We start from the raw sequence: 16,346 nt of genomic DNA, 5'->3' as shown, positions 1-16,346 counted from the left end.
TCATGCCATGGCTTTGTTTGCATTTTACTTCCTCTTTCAGTCAGCTTGCTTCCTAATTGGCTATAGCTCTGTTTGATGTTTATGTCTGCTTGGCTGTCCTCAGTACTCACCACATACAACAGAATTTTGATTGTAATTATTGAACATGTTTATATTTACAATTTCAAGTCAACACAACTGCGATCAGGTTGGCGAGGGAAAAGTCACTTGTAACACACCAGACAGCCCAGAATAATCTGGCAAGATAATATTAAGAACCATCTGGTAATTGGGTGTTTGCTGACTTTGGGAGGCTTTTTGGGAGGCTGACTTTTAGCCCGACAATGGGAACAATTATCGTGTAATGTGTGGCCCAATTAAGTAAAAAAATATGATAACAGCTTCTCTGCACCTATCCTTCACCTCAAACAGAAGACACAGCTAAATTTCTTCTGTGCTCTCAAGCAGCTAAACAAAAACAGCTGTTCTCTAAGAGAAAAAACTCCAACAGGAATGGTGAAGTATGGCATAAAGAGCCTGCCATGACCAGGTGTGTCTGGCCTCCACAGGTGTGGGTTTGTTCAGAGAAAGTAAGGGGGGCATTTGTTGGGATAAGTGTTGAACGACTGTCGTGGTGTTTTTGGCTCAAGTCTAAAGACTTTAAGGAGCAGGTCCAGGTCAAGTCTCATATAGTATATGAGCAGCACGTGTGACCGGTCCAAGTCACAAACTCAAGTCTCTATCTCTGTTTTGAGGCACCAGTCTTTTACATAGCCACTTCTCACTACTCAAAGGCTGGTCATGTGGGAGGAGGTCAACAGAAAAAAGAGGTAGGCCTTTATTTAAGGATCAATCTTTGGATTCTATAAATCAATATCAGTATCATTTTTTTACCCAGTCCTACCACAGGGGGCACCAAAATTAAAACAGATCTAAAGTTCCACACAGAAGCTTTCAACAGAAAACTCTTCTGCATATTTTCTGGAAAATCGACACATCAACTGAGCCTTTACTTAGTCCAAACAGCCAGTGGCTGGTTCAAGGTCCCTTCTTCATCTTTTTTTCTCTAACATATTCAGTTTTTGACTCACAGTTATGTAAAATTTTGAAGACGTCACACTGGGCTCTGAAAATTTTAAAGTGCACCCTTTTCAAATTTTTGAACATTTCACAGACTAAATAATACAGTTATTAAATAATCTGCAGTGAAGCTGGTTAAAACCTTTGTTTGTTTTCTTGAAATTGTCAGCTTTGTGTCTGCGCTCTGATGCACATGGATGATGAATGTGTCCAAGTGTATTTATAGTCTTTTATTTTGTGTAGTCATTTGTGTGTGTGTGTGTGTATGAGTGTTCATTTGAATGATGTGTCGTCTGCCCCCTCTGCTCCACTCTCTCTGGGAGGTTTGGAGAAAGTTCATCTTGTTTCTGTCATTTCTCTACCAAACAGCCTGCCTTCATCTCTATGCAGATGTTAGCAGCATCTTTCCCTGTTATATGTTCATCAGCCTGACACATGTTTGTGAAAACGTTGCTAAACTGAGCTTTTCTTCTGTGCAAAATGATAACCCCCCTGCTGCAAGAAAACTGCCATCGGCATCCTTCGGTATCTATTTGTCTCTTTTCTTCAACAAACTTTGAAAATTACACAGCTGCTTTTATTTATTTAATTTCTCAACAACTTCATTTTTTAGTATAATAGCTTAACACAGAGTGGCAGAAATTCATTAAATACGACTGCTGAGGGTGAGATTTGATCATCTTTAGCAAAGCTGCAGACTCTCTCTCTGTCACACACTCTCGCTCCTGTGATGATTAATTTGATCTCTGCACTCGCTGTTAGTTTTGGGCTCAGCTCTGATAAGCTCTTCTCCTGATCCGCCGCTGATGTGGAGAGAGGTGAAAGTGAGACAGTAATAAAATGTTAATCATATTTAATGACTATGAGATGATCCGCGGTAGCTTGAGTGTTGCTGGGATTGACCGACCGGGGAGATGTTTGCATTAAGGATAAATGATGGGGTTGATGATGAAATATCATCTCATGATGTCGTGTTACTTAGAAACAGGTCATCTTTGTGGCGATCAATCATCTAATCAAATGAGAAACTGCTACTTTTGTGGTTAAGGTGATGAATCTGGGAATATTACAGAATTAATCAGATTTAAATTACTGTTTGATGTTGCCTGATTTGGTTGCCCTTTTTTAAAATCCCTCCACAGCTGATTTAAACAACAAAGCTGGGACAGCTGCTGCTGTATAAAATCCAATAAAATAAAACATTTTCAAAACACTAAGAGGCCTTATTGTGTGAAAGAAGGCACAAAGCCAGCATTTCAAAACTTCTATAAAAATGTAGCGTTTTTCTTTAAATGCACATTTGACTTTAATGCCAGCAGCATGTTTCAAAAAAGTTGAGATAGGTTCATGTTTACCACTCAGTAGCATCACCTCTTCTAATAAAAACACTGAAAACAGAATCTGTAATTTTTAGAGTGAAATGGTCTCTTTTGTCTCTTTTTTCATAATGTGGCAACATTTGCAGATTTCCTTAGCGTGTCCAAATCTTCTAATTATATCACTGTAGATGATAAAATCCCCACGTTTTTTGTAATATAATGTTCAAAAGCATTCTTTAAGTGTTTCCCTGAGAACTGAACCCCTCCTATCTACATTTAAGAGAGACTCAAGCTCTCAAGGATGCTCTTTTTATACCCAATTAGGTCTCTAATTTGTCACAAGTAAACCTTAATAAATGTAAAATGTTCAACTGCGTGTGTTTTGGATCTTCTTTAGCATTTCAATCTATTGTTTCCACTGTCCAATCCTCTTGAAAAATGCTGCTGGCAAAGAGTTCAAAATGAGCATGTTTTTCCAAAACAATGAAATGAATCAGTTTCCACATTTGATGTTATCTTTGTGTCATTTTCAATCAAATATGAGGTTTGCAGTTTTTTAACAAATCATCACATTTGGTTTTTATGCACATTTTATGACACAACCACAGTAAACATTTCATTCTGAGTGACTAATTAAACATAGCAATGGTTTGCCAGTCTTTGGTAGATGACCACTGTTTCAGACTTTAGATGGCTAACTGCTAGGGATGCACCGATACTGCATTTTTCCAGACCAAGTACAAGCAGTACTTACGTTAGAGTCACTGATACCAAGCATAAATATGAGTACTTAATAATAACATAACAGTTTGAAATGTTCTTTTATTTTCACAGATGTGCTTCCACCATCCTCTGGACATAGTTTTTTCTATTTTTTTCATCCTCATTTATGCTAAAATATCAACGAACTGCAGACGTGGCTTTTACTTTCACTACATACTCATATACCGAGTACAGTATGTGCAATGTTTTATGAGTATGAGTTCTTGGGCTTGGTATTGGCACCAATACCAGTATCAGTATCTGTTAGGGGTGTCATAAGACACTTTGCTCTTGAGACGAGACGAGATTTCACACTTTTCAAAAAAATGTTGGTAACAGTCACAAATGAATTATTACATTATGGACTAATTGCTACAATTACAATAATAACAGAAGCATTTAGTTATTTTAGAAGTACTTTGGAAACTATTTAAAGCAGACTGAAATATAAAAATCTGCATCATTATAACTATTTCTCATCCTCATGCTCCATATTTCACTCACTCAAAGTGGCAGTGCCTCAACACTCAAAAAAATTTCAGTTACCATGTTCGCTTTCATTACACAAATAGATTTTTTAAATTGTTTTGTGGTCTTTTTTTCTCATTTGAGCTTTGACAGAGTTAGACAACATGCTGATGAATGAGTGTATGGCTGTGCTCTACCTGCTGTCAGACAACTAACAGGGCAACTTTATAAGAGGCTATAACTTCATTTTTTTGGAGCAATCTGTATGTTCTACAGCGCTCAAACTGAGCTTGATTTGTTACATATACTTGCTGCAGTTTACAACGGCCAGCTGTGCTACAAATGTGACGTTTCTTGTTGATGCAACGTGCAGACAAGCGCTTATAGATGTGTGACTGACAGATGGTGAGATGAGAAGGAGTCAGGACGAAGCAGCGATTGAATCAAAGTTAAAAAGTAACAAATAGCAAAACTATGAGAGTCTGAGCGAGCATACACAAAATAAACACTGTACTCTGCAAAGGTATTAGTATTTATTTATTTCACGAATTAAGATTAACTTATGCGTTTTTATATCATGTGTGGCCCCAAGTAGCTCGTTCAGGGGAGGAGGAGGTGGGGGAGAGGTGATCTGAATGGTCACAGATCAGCCCTGTTTCTTCTTTAGCTGCCACGGCAACGATTTTAAGGTGTCCAGATCATTTTAGTGAACTTTGTAAATTCCAATTTGGTGTTGCTTTCTGTCATGGCAGATGCTGCTCCTGTGATCTTGTGACAATGCGATCTTGCGAGGGCTCATGGTACGAGATCTCGTCACACCACTAGTATCTGTGCATCCCTAATAACTGTAATCAAATTAATCCATGCAAATCAGTTCAGTTGATGTTAAGTTGATTTGTTTAATGTGGTGAAAAGGAGGATAAAAGATATAAAACTGTAAGGGATGCACAATTTTGGATTTTTATAAATTTCTGATATGCTGATAATGCCACACTCATTTTAGCTTATAACAATATTGATACCTATAAATGTAAATGACTTTTTATCACTTTAAAGAACCCCAAGTCTCTCCTGTACTGAAAATGACCTGTTCATTTTATATGAAGATGTTTTTGTTTAAAAATGTAAAAGGAAAAAACAAGACAAACAACGTTTGATATTTCAATAAAAGGTAGATGCATTCTTTTTTCAAATCTAGACAAACATACTGAAAAAGTAATCTATTCGGATTACGTGCATATGAAATATAAAATTTATTTTTATGAGTAACAGTAGAACCAGGCTTTATCTGCCTTTTTGAGAGCAAAAAAAAAAAAAAAACACTGTAACAACCTGCCAACAGACAAGCGGCTCTGTAGAGCACTAAAAGAATATGCCCCTTTTTATGTTTTTTTTTTTTCTTTCAAATTGAAGCTAATGCTCCTAAAAAACAACAGGTTTGCAGGTACAAAACTACAAAGCTTAGGATGGCTCATGGAGTTAACACATAATTAAATGGTTATGGGATACGGTGGTGTTTAAAGACTGCTAAATGGAAAAGACAATGTCCATATAACCAACAGTGATGAGGCAGGAAAACTAAAGCAGGTCTGGCGGTAATTCATCAGATCTGTTCACCTTTCCTCGCTTCACCATCAGTAAAAATGTTCCTCTTAATGTGAGGATTCACAGCGAGGTTAGCTGCTTTTAAGAAATGTTCAGTTAAATTTGAGTAATGGATTCTAGTTTAACTCATTTTTATAGAAGCTACAGAGCTACAGGTGGATACAGCTCTGTCTGTAGGTTCCAACACAATGTTTATTAGGTGGAATAAATATATCATTTTTAATCAATGACAATTTCCAAATCAGTATTTTCTTTAAAGTTATTGATTTCATAACCAAGTAAAAGTAAAAGTAAAATGTTCAGTGTGCTGTTTGTTATTGTATAAGGAAACCCAACGGTGTGAATGGGGTCCTGCTCACCCAACTACATGATGTCCCAACTATTTAGAAACAGGGTTATACTTAAGTAGTAAATCTTATTTTCGGCATTACATGTATTAAATAAAATCAACAAAATTCAAGAGAAGCCCTTCATTCCTGTAAATCTGATCAGGTCCTGTCTTAATGAGCTCAGGATCCTTCTTACTGTATGATTTCACTAACCTGGCTGAGACTTGCCGCTTTCCCCCGGGGCCATTGGGCAGAAGTATGGTTAACTGGTCTCGGGTGTACTGATCAATGGCTCTAAAAGCAGGAGAGGAAGGTGTGCCACAGTGCAGGTGATTGGAGGAATGAAGAGTCGAGGGACAGATGTAGAGGGAAGTAAAGTAACAGAACAATTTGTCGGAAAATGGCGGGTCATTTTTAGAAAGCAAAAAAAGGAGGAATGGAACGGTAAAGACAAGGACAGGTGAGAAAAAAGGCAAGGAAGCAAAAAGGGAAACAAACAAAAAACTACAGGTTGATAACTATGTCATTGAAACAACATGCACAGAACTACAAGAAGTGGAATCTAAAAAGGTGAAATGAATTTGCAGATTTGATCATGAGAGGAAAGAAGGGAGCTGATGATTGATTATGACTGCTGCTGTGGATGTGGATGTAGAACTCATGGACCCACTGGACCATCAGTTGACCCAGACTAGGGAATCGATCAGCCCAGGGGAAGAGAAGCCTGCAGGCTCGACGCTCAATAACCCGTCCAGAGCTTCATATGGACCTCTACACACTGGTTTAATGGACTGTGTGGAGACTGTTTTTGGCTGCCTGACTGCACATTAGCAGCGCCCCCACTGTTGTTTTATTTAAAGGTTTCTTTTTTAAAGATGCAAAATCAAATCTGAGAAGCATGTGAATGTGTGTGGAAACATGCATGCATAAATTGGAGATTACAGTCAATAATTATGAGTCATCATGGCCAGAGGATAAACATGGAAAAGAGCAGGCGGTTCATCGTCGGTGCAGAGAAATGAGCAGATATGCTGTGTGCTTTTACATGCACACACCAACACATAACATCTCCATCAAAAGATGTTAGTGCGCACACAAACTCTGGAGAATTTATCTCTCTAAATCAAGAACTCATTAAATGAGTTCTTATAAGGAAAATCAACAGTCACCTATTTTGATAATTAAGTCTCAGTCTTTTTTTGACATAAACTTCCAACACTCGTCTCGTGTCGTCTATGGAAATGTAGTGCTTTAGTCAACCAAGGAAAAACTTAGTAGTTGGAAATTACACCATCGATCTATCAAATGGTCCTGCTTCTTATGTTTTAGTTCAACGGATGCTAGCCGCCATTCTGTATCCCACAATTCTTTGCAATGGACTGACAACCAATGGCAGGCTGTTCATTGTCCCGTCATGCTTTTTAAACTGCGCATCTATTACTGTGCAGATCAGGCAAGAGACGGCCTGAATAGCTCATAATGGAGAGAAAGAGAGACAGAGAGCCTGTGATGTGGCCCTCTGTGTCACTGCAGACAGGAACTACTTTGAGAAATGGCTCAAAAACAGCTAATCCATAAAAGCACAAGGACTTTGTTTTTTGTAAATATATGAATATTATTAAGACTGTTTAGATACCACAGTAAACAAAGAACAAAGCAGTTAACGAATTACAGATAAAAACATAAGTTCTTGACATGGAAAATTGAGTTATTTTGTCTGTTTAATTACCAAAAATGTAAGGTGAATTTCTCCAGTGTCTAAATCAGTGGTTCTCGACTGGTCTGGCCTCAGGACCCTTTAGTCTGTTTTAAGACAGATTGCAACCCAAGTTTTCAAAAAAGTGTCAACAATGCATGTTTAGTTAGTTGAATATGTTGCAGTTTGGAGCATGATTGGACCAAAACACCTGATATAAAAAAGAAAAGGCACAAAGCTGACAAATTTTATACCCTCTTTCCCCATCATTATGTTCCAATTTTCCAGAGAACTTATGAAATTACTTCATTATCATTGGAAAAGTAGCCATTTATTGCAAGAAGAAGACATAAATTAGTCAAAATATTTATCAAACATGTAAATTTGCCTAATTTCACAGTAAAATGGGGTAAAATAAAATGTATCAATGCATGTCCAATAAGGACTTCAGGACTTTTGCCACCATTTTTTTTTTCAGACACGCAGATGCAACCCACTGAAAACTGCTCTGCAACCCACTTTTAGGTCCTGACCCACCAGTTGAGAACCATTGGTCTAAGTCATAGAAAAAGGTTTGCTTCCAACACATTTGTGCAATTTTAATGAGACTGTAGGAGCTCTATTGCAATTTTTGATTGCATACTAATGTATCCTTCTAATATAGCTATAGATTATTCACTTCAAAGTCTGTTACTTTTTAAAGCTGCGACTGTACAGACAAAAAAATATAAGGTATAAAAAAGTTCCTGGGTATTTTGACAACCCTTTTTGAGTTGCAGTTAAAAACCTACACAAATTCATGTTCGCTCATCATATCTCTCTCGAGCATTAACACATGGAAATGCCTTAGTCGTTAGTCAATCTACAAGCAGTGCAGACAAAATGAAGTGTAAATGCATAAAAGCCTCTTCAAAATGAAGATATCTCATCTAACAGAAGCAAAAGGGAAAGAAGAAGCAACATATTAGCGCCTTCTCTGCCCCTGTGCTGTTTGGGAGCCGAGAGCAGTAAGCAGCACATTCCAGTAAATCACAACTAATTTCAGCCCTGCTTGACGTGCATACTAAAGTAGAAACACATGCACTGCCTCCCCTTTCTTTTCCTTCCTGCCACAGCCAGCCTACACTTTTCCTCTACTCCATCTCACAGTCTCGCTGGTACTTTTGCTTTTATTCAAAGCAACAATCCTCATGCTTTGCACATGCAATACAGTCAAATTAGCAATATTCATCTTCATCATATGCATCACAATATATAACAATGTGTATGGTTAATATTCATTACTGCATGCTACTGCTGTGATCTGTCAGGAGAATGAAGACAAAATGAGAATCAGAGGATTAGCACGTTTGTTAGACAAACACATGCAGTTAATGTATTTGAGAAGCAAACATGCTAAGCTTTAGGAAGGAAAGCTGGGTTGGTTATTTTCTTTATCATCTGGCGCATGTTTGAGCCTATCATATAAAACCTTGATTCTCTGCTGCAAGCTCACTTCAGAATGTGGAACTGACTCTTTCACATCAAATTTACATATTTTCAGTTACCTTATAAATGTGCACAAAAGCCTGTCTTACCATCAGTTTTGATGGCATCGGACCTTCACCTTGATCCAGTGACACTCTGAATCTCTGCCAGAAAAGGATGTTTCAAGCTTCAGAGCGGTAAATTAGAAGTCATTTATTCCACAGGCAAAGGGTGTGCTCAATTCCAAAAGACTCCATTTAAAATCTTTTTTTCCTGAACCTATCCTTGACATCATCTTTTCTCTGATATTTTTTATCACCCACCCTGATCCTTCTTTATCTCTGTAGTGAAAACACACTTGGCTAAACCTGAAGAAATACTTTTTCGGTTTAAAAACGCATGACATGAATATGCTTTTCAATTCATTTGCATTGTCCCAAAGCATAACCAGATAAAGCTGCTTCTAGACAAATCTGAGGAAAAAAACAGGAGTCGACAAGCTCCCATTGCAGTGTTGACTCCATACAACATCTGCTCGTTTGCATGTGATCTGACTTATACAGTGAACAATTTTAACTTGAAAACTTTCTTTTTATGTAAATTGACTTTGATGTAAAGGAAGAACATGTTGCCTTTTTATATGAAGAGTCCCTCTTTATGAGACTGGACACTTTACATAGATTCACTTGCTTAGAGTAACTCATAATAGGCCATCCATGCTGTGCCCAAGCACCTCTGACCCCAAAAGTCTAGTTTGACTAGTGAGTGCTGCATCAGTATCCAATCCCAGCACTGTTACATTGCCTAGGCATGGATGGAAAAGGAGGGCTTCAGCACAGTACGATTGCTCATGCACACACACAAGCCCGGGAGTGGAGCGTAGACATGACATATTGTTGACACATCTGCTCCTCTTGACAATCATTTCAAACAATAGCAGAATGTTTGAGGGTCATGCCAGACAAAAATGACTAAAAATGAGTCAAAAAGTGAGCAAAGTTACTGTGGTGTTGTTTGTGTTATTCTCTGGGGAGGAGGAATTGATGCACTTCAGCAGGGTATGGGGAAAGTGGCCCTTGTATGATTGCGCCCTTCAATATTCTTCAGAATATGATTAGGAATAGGTTAAATATTTTCAATCAGAGTGACCTGTAGATGAAATCTATTGTTGAATAAAATCATCTTGTATATTAAATTCTTTTACATGCCAGTACATGTGCACTGATTAAATCATGGCCGCCAAATAACCTCCCAAGACCCTATATGAACATATGAGGACATCTGCTTTCCAACAACACTGTAATAATTCCTGCTATTAGAATTTTTTAGATAATTGTCCAGAATTTATGTAATTTGCCTGATATATATCATTTTGTGAAAGTTTCTTGTCCGTTTTAGGGTATTTTCATGGACATTATGGGGATAAATCTGTAAAATTTTAATTGGGAGAATTAAACTGGAAGTTCTGGGGAAATTTGCTTTGAAAATTTTTGTATTATAACCGTTTTATGTTTCATGGAAACATAGGAAATGTATATGTAATTTGTGGAATTTGCTTTGATTTTTTATTTATACATTTTTGGGCTTATGATTTAATGGGGGGGGGTCAAGTAGTTTTGCAGAAATTTTGATTGTTTTTTTTGGGGGGGGGGGGGCTTTTCTGTAATTTTCTTTGAATTTTGGTTACTGGATTTTGGAAACTGTATTAGATTTTTGGGGGGATTTAATTTAAAACTTCCAAAACTAAAACTTTATTGAATGCTTTAAAAATAAATTTCAGTGTGCCAAATGCCAGCAAATGCCGGTGGGGGGGGATTTTATTAGATATTAGGGGAAATTGATTTGAAATTTGGGGGAATTGGTTGAAAACTTTCAGGAAATCACAAAAGGTTTGCTCTTTTTTTGCCGCCACACTCAGAGCACTCTCAGTTTTAAAGAGTTCAGCTTTTGAAACAGTGCTGCACTTGATGATGTCCCTCTTTCACTGACGAATCAAAATCCAGAGGGTGGGACTTCTGGTATCAGCTTTGATGTCAACAGTGGCAGAGAAATTTGAGGGTGGAATTTCCAGGTCTACAGATGCTGTTAATGCCACAACATGGTTATTTTACATTGTTTTCAAGTCTTCCAAGTTACTTGTTCTTGAATTGGAAAAAAGATAAGTGACCAGAGTTATTTTCAAAGGTCTTATACAGTAGCTACTACTGAGGACAGCAGAAGTCAACTTTATAGTTTTGCAACAATAAAAGCCAGTGAGATATGCTCTAAAACGAAGGTTATACAGGTATATTTGCAAGGAAATATAAAATGTGTGCATAACGAGTATTTATAAAATAAAGGTATTTGTCACTTCTACTAGTCTGTGAGATTAAACACAGCTCTTCAATTATCCAAAAAAACTATCTTAATCAAAGGTTGAATGCTTAATTTCTGCACTTTTGTTCATAATTACATTCACTACACATGTTCTTATGCAATTGAAACATGCTATCTAACATGAACTGTAAAGAAATGACTAACTGAGCTGGGAAGGAAACAGTATTTTGTCATGGTTTCATTTGTAATAACATGTAAACTTGGAATCCAAGCAGTCTCAGAATTTCTGGTTTTCATCTCCTTTGCCAGGCCTGATCATAAAACACTGTTTCTCCACAGAACCATTTCTCAACTCCACATAAAAACAAGGATAAAAGTGCTTTTGTCCATTTGGTACAGCTAAAATTTCCTTTTTTGACAACAGATACTACCCAAATATTTTCTCTTTGCCTGTCTCTTAGCAACTGAAGAGCAGTTTTCCAGTGACATCAGGGCAGGGTGCGAGTGAACGAGAGAGAGAGATGTGTGTTTTTCTATTAAGGACCTGGTTTCAATGAAGTCAGAGTCGGGCAAAATTAAATTTTTGAGTGTGTACAACAAGAGCATACAGTACATGGAAGTTCAAACTGAAGTGCCAGAGTGGCAGAGTGAGGAGTCTACAGGCTGGATGATGTTTAAATTTTGTGAAGTATAAGTGGGTTCTTAATCAGGGAAAGAATGAAAGCCTGAATATTGTAGGCAAATACAGGTGAATGAATAACTGGCTTTTATTCTGGTAAGTGACCTATTAAAGCGAAAAACCTTGAGTGTCTCCTCAGAGTTTTTTCTTTCTTTTTTCCTGTCTGCTGTGAAGTGTGGAGCCTGCATTCCTGTGTCGACATTGCCTTGGCTGAGGAGAGATATTCAGGCTATAAGACTGGCTGTGCTCTGACATCTGACATCAACAGTAAAAACATTCCCGCTAACTGAGGTAGGTTTGTGTGTGTGCGTGTGTGAGTGTGAGCGGTTACCGTCGGTCATTTCTCCTGCGTCGGAAGAGCTTTTTGGTGTGTGCGATCTCAGCCTCGTTAGGAAGAGGTGGGAAGACCTGTGGGAGACAGTAAGAGATGGCTGCTGTCAAGAGCAGAAATATGGATCATTTTGTGGAAAGTATCAATGGAGAGATTCATTGCTGTACCAGTAAAATCACATATTATGTTGGATTTTCTTATTAAACACAAATTCAACCATATTATGATAAGATATTACAACCAGTAAGCCCTATTTCAGTGTCTAAGGATGGCAGGGCTAAACAAGAGTGTGATTCAGTGTGTTATCAGATTAGGCATAATGGTTTTGTACCACACTCTAACATGTTTTCTACCCCCTCTCCTTTCTACCGCTGGTCAGCTTTTACATTTGTGACATTGTGTGGCCTGAAAACAGTTGTATAGACACAATTCAATACAGTTGAAGGCAATATGCATGTAGATGGTATACAGATCTGCCAAGAAGAAAGAAGAAGAAGCAACCACTCATGGTTCATATTCCCTACTGACAATGCAGTCCATCCCTTTATTATTTCTGAGATGCCAGCAACAATCCCTTTGTCTTACTTCTACCATGCAGCTCAGCTGATAAAATGAGCCCAGGAGAGAGGAGTCATTTAGATTTGCATACTTTTACTTGAGCATGGTTGCATTCACATCTCTTGCAGACTGTGCTCAAGTATACATGAATCTTCTCCAAGACCACCTCTTCAAGCAGATCTGCTTGTGTTCACACTGATCATTTGAAGTGGACTTGAGATGATGCAGAGGTAGCAATGAATAGAAAGTATAGGATATGCACTGAGATATGTACATCCAAAAACAAACTGCTCATAAATGGGAGCAGTAAGGTGATTAAATACAGTCATGTACAGAAGTTTAAGGCATTTATGGTGATAAGGATGCATCACGGGCCCAATGTGCCACAAGGGAGAACAAGGGAGGGGTGGCCAGAGTCAAGGTCAAGCTTGACAGCATTTCTTTGTCTGTTTTTTTTTTTCTGGTGATAAGCCCAGAGACTGCTAGGATTTTTGGGCCCTTACTACATCCCATAACCAGGGGCTTATGGGAACCCTTCTTCCTGCACGTACTATACCCTAGTCCGTGCTTGCTGGCCACATCAACCCTTTACTCTACTCTAAAAGTGTGGACTTTATTCAGTTCTCAACCAATTATTTTCCTATGCTCCTGGTAACATGCAGACATCAAGAAGTGCACTACCTGGGTTGCGTCACTCCTCCTTTCCATTCTCAGGTGCCCTCAGACGGGCTTACTTGCCATTAAAGGCTTTTCTACAGCCTCAATTTTGGGCTCAAACATGCCTAAAAGTTCTGTATAGAACTATACAGTATATGCCAGAACTGTAAAAATGAGATTAAATAAAAATATTGCTGACATAAACTGAATCATCTGTATACAGGCAGGAAAAGGGTATAATAAGAAAGTTTCTGAATATCAGTATAACAAAAATCAAATATACTCTTATAAAATACTGTCAAGTAATGACTATTTAAAAAGAGAGTGTGGCCAAACCCTCTGGGTTTGTTGTTCTCAGCTCTGTGTCCACACTAACTTATGTAGACACTAACTTCTTGCCCTACCATAAGATGTGATAGAGACAGCACAGCCCACGGGGATGCTGGTTCTAGTGGTAAAGTAATGAAGCGCTGTTATAAGAGTAAAACAGAAATAAAAGAAAAAAGGAAGGAAAATGTCTTTAATGAACCAATCCAGAACTGAATGGGCACAACTTTATTTTACCAGATGTCAAACATCCCATTTCCAAAAGATGACTGCACCTTACAGACATTCTTTATTCTTCATTCTGATTGGCCAGCATCACTTGCTGGTGTTAATAGCTTTTATGTGACGTCACACACTCATGGAACTGCCCCCTGGTGGGCAAGAGATGCTAGCTAATTCCATACAATATGGAGAAGTAGAAAATCTTTTGTGTTTTATCCAGTTTTGTTTCTAATCATTTTAAATGAAAGAAAGCTTTTGTTTAATTGGACGCATTAACAGATGAGGAGACACGCCTGGATTATACTTCTACAGAATCCCATCAGAGAAAGCAAAGAAGAGCAAATAGCAGATGCTATTAAATGCAATTAAAAGCTCTGCTGTCTCTGTAGGTTACAATAGACTGAAGCTCTGAACAGACTGTCCCTAAACCTGACATCAAATATTGTGTTAATCAGAATATAAGTGTCATTAACTTACATAAATGCCTCAGATCACTGACTCTAACTAACAGCTGACAATGATCCTTGCTGACTAGCTAATGTTAGCTAATTTCCACTCACCTATGCTTTAATGCTGATGAATTTCTTGACCCATACACATCTGAAATACATAAAACTGTCTATATTTTGTATTTTCATCTTGACAGCAGTGTAGGGAGAGGGATTATCAATTGTTACAGATGTTAGCATTACCAACTGGCTGGGGCTTATGATTTCAGTGATTTTAAAAGTGTCCCAGTAGGTGCTGGTGTAGCTCAGTGGGTAGAGCAGGCACCAATAAGCACAGGCTACAGTCCTAAACACACTGGTCGCTGATCAGTTACTGGTCCCAGTGCAAATCTCCCCAAATTTCCTGTCTCTTTTCAACAGTTTTTTTTTTTTAAATAAAGGCAAAAATGCCCCAAAAGTAATCTAAAAAAGTGACAAAACCCGTGGGTTAGATTAATCTCCGTTTTAAGGTAATGCCAACATGCCAATTTAGGGAGATGGAGAATAAAATGCCCAGTAAGGCAGCTCTACATAATGAACAATTCTAGCTGTCCTGCGCTCTTTTTGCCCTCCAGGCCTCCATATTTTCAACATGACTGAAAGCTATGAACAGAGTCCAATAATGGTCATTTTTGCTGCTGTGTTATGCACAGCTTTGCATTTTTATGTGTTAAAAAGTAAGTTATGTGCATACCCTATACCATTATTTTCTCCATCCATTTTTGAGGGCTCTACATAATGTATAAATACACACAGTAAGAATTCAGGGCCCCATATTATTGGCTCATGTTTGATGCATGTGAATGTTTATGATATTATCATGGAATATACTACTTGTCAAGAATGACTCCTTCCTTATACACTTCACTTCCTGGGCAAAAAGAAATAAGCATCTGTCTAGCTACCATACATTAAACATCAGCCTTGTCAATCAAACACCATGTTTCTCTTCACATAGCATCACTATATGGTGTTGTTACCATAGTTACAGGTGGACCTAGGACCAGGACTTTTATGCACACATACTGTATGTAAGGGTAGTTGGTGTTAGAAAAGGTGGGGTGCATTATTGTTTGTGTGTCAGCAAACCAGAGTGTGTTAGCGTCAATTTTAATTGGAGATCAGGGATGCATGTGTGCGCTGTGCAGTACATAGCTGCAGGGTGATGCAGGCAGAAAGCCCCCAAATGTTCCCAAACTCTCAGCCAAATGCATTGTGCAAAAGGGGTGACCACAGCCTGGAAGGAGGAGAACTCTCTGCTCTGTTTGCTCTTATTACGGTGTTCACCTCTTCTTCTCTGTTTGCTATGGGCTGAGATTTGTGGCACCAGAAACTTAATTTGAATAATGATATTGAATTTGAATAGCATGGTTTGAATTTGAATTTAATGTTTTGAAACTGAACTTCATGTTTTGAAACTGAATTTATTTGCCTTGAAATAGAATTAATTTGCTTTAAAATTGATTTTTTTTGCTTTGAAAATGTATTTTATTCACTTCTCAACTGAACGGGACTGGCGAAAATCAACTGAGTGGAGCTGGTGTCTTTTCCGCGATGTCTCAAGACCAGGGACGCAATAATCAGATTTGTATTAAACTTAAAATCGTTCATATTTATCATCGTTTACAGGAAGAAAAACGTAATGTAAGTCCTAACATTCCTGTAGCTATTGGAGCTAGCTACTAATATGGTTCAGCATAGCTTCAGTCAATATGACAGAGATAGCTGCAGTATTTTCCTCCAGTGCATGTAATGTCCAGCTTGATTGAAGTAGAAGCTGGCTGGGGGAGGGTGGTGGAAATTGTTCTTCTCAAACAGCCAAGTTACCTTAGTGCCATTTAAAATAGTTATTATTTTGCTGTTCTGTGCTCCGTGTGTGAATGAGGCTTTTAAGTAATGACGGAGGATAACAGCGCCCTGCCAGAGGAAACTGTTCGGTAGTTTATTGATTACGAAGAAAAAACTTTTATTTTTTATTTTATCCTGGTTTCTGAAAATGAATACATGCACAGACAGAAACTGGGATATTCAAAAAACCCGACAGAAACTGGGTTTCTGGGTTT

General features: G+C 38.1%; 1 protein-coding gene across 4 annotated transcripts in view; it reads right to left on the bottom strand.

Annotated features, from left to right (window-relative positions):
- Nucleotides 1-16,346, bottom strand: part of ctif (CBP80/20-dependent translation initiation factor) — a 91,776-nt gene that overhangs the window by 25,179 nt on the left and 50,251 nt on the right. For 3 of the 4 annotated variants that reach the window (XM_041811494.1, XM_041811496.1, XM_041811495.1), the window contains exons 8-9: nt 12,032-12,108; nt 5,756-5,836 (exon numbers count right to left, since the gene is read on the bottom strand). In XM_041811494.1, coding sequence (XP_041667428.1) covers nt 5,756-5,836; nt 12,032-12,108 — 158 coding nt within the window. The remainder of the gene's footprint in view (nt 1-5,755; nt 5,837-12,031; nt 12,109-16,346) is intronic. The other variant, XM_041811497.1, reaches the window with a different exon arrangement.

Source organism: Cheilinus undulatus, linkage group 17, assembly GCF_018320785.1.
Source record: "Cheilinus undulatus linkage group 17, ASM1832078v1, whole genome shotgun sequence".
NCBI lineage: Eukaryota > Metazoa > Chordata > Actinopteri > Labriformes > Labridae > Cheilinus > Cheilinus undulatus.
The sequence above is the reverse complement of the archived record's forward strand: the minus strand, read 5'-3'. Positions and strand labels throughout refer to the sequence as shown.